The sequence below is a fragment of the Trichechus manatus genome, unplaced genomic scaffold (genome assembly GCF_000243295.1).
Source record: "Trichechus manatus latirostris isolate Lorelei unplaced genomic scaffold, TriManLat1.0 scaffold00128, whole genome shotgun sequence".
Lineage (NCBI taxonomy): Eukaryota > Metazoa > Chordata > Mammalia > Sirenia > Trichechidae > Trichechus > Trichechus manatus.
In genome coordinates this window covers 4,303,583-4,307,552 of record NW_004444064.1, presented here as the reverse complement: position 1 = coordinate 4,307,552, position 3,970 = coordinate 4,303,583, and the positions used below count along the sequence as shown (strand labels likewise).

The following is a 3,970-nucleotide window of genomic DNA, read 5'->3' as shown; positions in this document are numbered from 1 at the left end:
ACTTGAAGGTGAGGTTGAGAAATCTCCCAGATTTAGAACAAAAAGTCAAAGAGACAAAGAATATAAAATACCATAAATGACCAACCCAGGGTATACAAACTCTGATGTGTGGGATTCCCAAAAAGAGGGACAGAGGGAATGGAGGGAGGAAAACAAATAAATCCTTATAGAAGAACATTCCCCTTAACTGAAGACACAAGTCTTCAGACTGAGAAACCCAAGTGATACCAAGAAAAATGTTGGAGAAAACCCAGATACACCCTGTTCAAACTGCAAAACATCGAGGATAATGAGTAGTTCCAAAAAGTGTCCAAAGATTAAAACAAACAAAAAAGTTACCTATGAAGAAATAAAAATAAGACTGGCATCAGACTTCTCATCAGCAGCTCTGGCTGCTACAGACCTATAGAGCAATGCTCACATCCTGGTAACTCAAATCAATCCCATGCCCCCCAATATGAATCTGCTATAAATTAGCAGGTTGAGCAGAAAAACATAAACAGTCCTTAAAATAAGCAAAACACAGGACAGCAAATTAGTTGGTATGACATCTATTTAGAGAGCATGTGTGTTTTTCTAAGACTAAGTAGCATTATCGGCTGTGTGGTCGTATGCTTCCCAACGTCTTTTAAAGCAGTGGAAATATTTTTTTCAAACAAAGTCTTACCTAGATGTCTAGTATGTAAAACAGATGAAAACGTGGTTTCTCTAATTAAAAATGAGATGGGGAATCCAGAGACCTGTCAGTTCGTCCTTCCCTCCCCCACTCCTCCCCTTCGCTGTTTCTTCTCTTTCCCTCTCTTGCTCTCTTTAACCTGTATGTGTTTAATCCAGATGTTCCCATATATTCTGGCCTTCTGAGGTCACCCTGTATTATCCCAATGAAGCAGCAAGATGGCCCTTGGCAAGTTGTGGAGAGCCTACCCAGTGCCCCCTACCATTCCAGCAGCTTTCAGGACATTCTTTCTCTCTCAGACCTTTCCCACTGTAATCCTACACCCATGAACTGGAGACAGTTCTTGCCTTCCCCAGGACAAAGCTCTGTGCCTGGCCCTTAGTCTCCCGAACCACCTCCTCTCAGACTTTTTACTGAAATTATGGGGAAGTGGCAGCAGAAAGAGGGCAACAGGCAGGAAACAAATACACATACAAGGTCAGAAGGTCATCAGCCAGTAGCACAACAGTGATTCTTACCAATCACACCCCAATTTAGCTCAGACTCCTCCTCAGGGCTGCTAAGAACCCCGACTCCTGAGAACTTATTCCCAGACCCCCTTCTTCTCCAAGCCCTGGCCCCTCTGTGGAGCGCCAGCTGAAACAGCTTGCAGAGCCAATTGTTGAACATTCAGGGCTTTTGCGAGTGGGTGTTAAACTGCTGACAGCTTGGAATCAGCCATGGTGGAAGCATTTACACCATAGAAATAGGCAAGCGCTATGATTCAGGGCTTTGCGTTTCAGAATGAACGTTCTCCAGCACACACTGCCCCCACGTGCTCCCCACTGTTGCCAACCAAGAGGGCTATAGAATTTTTTTTTCTCATTTTAAAAGGAATTCACTTCCCAAGAGGAATCTCCCGGCCCCCTAGACCAACCACTCTGAATGGCAAGCTCCCTTCATAATAACAGTTTCTCCCCTGACTGCCCATGAATAAAACCAAATTCTCTCGCTTTAGATAGAAGTGGCTCCTGTTTTGGAGTCCCTGGATGGTGTAAATGGTGAAAGTGCCCTCTGCTAACAGAAAGGTTGGAAGTTTGAGTTCACCCAAAGATACCTCAGAAGAAAGCCCCGGCAATCTACTTCTAGAAAATCAGACATTGAAAACTCTATGGAGCACAGTTTCACTCTGATACACACCGGGTCACCATGAGTCAACGTTGACTCAACAACAGCTGGAGCTCCTTTCTCAGACTCTAGTCCCAGATCTCAAAGCATCCACTGTATAACCAAAAACCAAACCAAACCCATTGCCGTCGAGTTGATTCCAACTCATAGCAACCCTATAGGACAGAACAGAGCTGCCCCATAGAGTTTCCAAGGAGTGCCTGGTGGATTTGAACTGCTGACCTTTTGGTTAGCAGCCGTAGCTCTTAACCACTACACCACCAGGGTTTCCATCTGTATATGGTCTCCTAAATCTCACACCACTATTTCTAAATTGTACTTCATCGCACTCCCTGTCACTGTTCTAACAGAATCTGGATTTTGGGGGCCTGACTTTCAGTGTCTGTCTGTTCTAGGGCAGCAGAATTTCATGGTTAGAAACACAGCCCGCAGGGGTTCCAATCCAGGCTCATGTACTTGCTAGCACATGCCTTTGGACAAGTGTTTAATTGTGCCTCAGTGTCCCCCTTTGTAAAATGGGCATAATAACAGCATCTACCTCACGGGGTTGTTGGGAGGATATTTGTCCACTTGCTCAGAATAGTTCATGGCACATAGCAAGAACCATTACATAAGTGTTTGCTAAGAAAATAAAAATAAACACAGCTCCTAAGCCGTTCATTGTTCTATGGATTCAGAGGAAATTTTCATCCCAAAATAAAGAGGTTAGAAAAGGCTTCTGATTCAGCTGAGCGCGGAGAAGGTAAGGAGAAATGATAGGAAGAAGCCACAGAGAGATGATCAGATAGGACGGTCAGGAGTTGCTGGCCCCCACAGTCCCTGCAGCAGGCGTGGTTCCAAGTGCAATCGATTCAATCAACCCCGACCTGTCGGCCCCCAGCAGCCCCCGCTGCATGGGCACCCTGAGCCCCATGGCCCACTCAACAATAACCTCTTGGGAGTTTCACAAGCTGAGCCACGTGGTGGGCATCCTTGGTGACAGCTCCAAACAAGGAAAGAAGCTCCCTGGGGCCCTCAGGTTGGGACAACACTCACCAGGGAGGGATATAAAAGCTCCAGAGGCTGACAGATCCTCACTCACTCACTCACTCACACTCACACCCTCCTCCCAGCTCACCTCCGCCTCCCCCCACCATGGCTGCCCCCACCCCGTCCATCTGCTCCAGCGACCTGAGCTATGGCAGCCACGTCTGCCTGCCTGGTTCGTGTGAGTCTTGTACCGGCTCCTCCTGGAAGGTGGACGAGTGCCCCGAGAGCTGCTGTGAGCCCCCCGAGAGCTGCTGTGAGCCCCCTGCTGCGCCCCCAGCTGCTGCCAGCCCACCTGCTGTGTCTCCAGCTGCTGCCAGACCACCTGCTGTGTCCCCAGCTGCTGCCAGCCCACCTGCTGTGTCCCCAGCTGTTGTGCCCCAGCCCCCTGCCTGACCCTCGTCTGCAGCCCCATGAGCTGTGTGTCCACCCCCTGTTGCCAGGCGGTCTGGGGGTCCAGCCCGTGCCAATCAGCCTGCACCAGCTCTTGCGAACCCTCCTGCTGCCAGCAGCAGGCCTGCTGCATGCCCATCTGCTGTGAACCAATCTGCTTTGTACCGGTCTGCTGTGGGGCTGCCCCCTGCCCATCCCCCACATGCTGCCAGCCCCCTGCCTGCAGCCCTTCCTCCTACAGCAGACCCTCTTCCTGTGTGTCCCTGCTCTGCCACCCCGGGTGCCCCCGCCCAGCCTGCCGCACCCCCACCTCCTCCTTCTGTGCCCCCACCTCCTCCTGCTGCGCCCCCACCTCCTCCTGCGTGTCCCTGCTCTGCCGCCCCGTGTGCCCCCGCCCAGCCTGCAGTGGCCCTTCATCTGGCCAGAAGCCCTGCTGCTGAGTGGGAGCCCCTTCCCCTTGTCCCCCATCCCTCCTGCCACCTTCAGTACCTGCCTCCTACCAGCTGGAGACTACTCAGCACCCCCTGAGATGGGTGGACAGACCCCTCCTCCTCCGGGCCTGTGAGGGGCTGTCTGCACCTCTAGACAACCCTGCCAGTGCCTACCACCCCCTACTTCTGGGGGCTGGGTCATCAGGCCTGGGAACGGTCCCTACACTCAGGCCTTGGGTGTCTCCTTTCCTGGGGAGCTGCTCTGCATCCACGCGGC

At 51.5% G+C, this 3,970-nt stretch overlaps 1 protein-coding gene across 1 annotated transcript; it reads left to right on the top strand.

Moving 5' to 3' along the window:
• The first annotated feature begins 2,754 nt into the window (after nt 1-2,754).
• On the top strand, nt 2,755-3,702 carry LOC101343032 (keratin-associated protein 10-3). The gene is given in 3 exon segments (XM_023739062.1): nt 2,755-2,966; nt 2,968-3,113; nt 3,194-3,702. Coding segments are annotated over 3 exon segments (867 nt in total).
• Nucleotides 3,703-3,970: the final 268 nt, after the last annotated feature.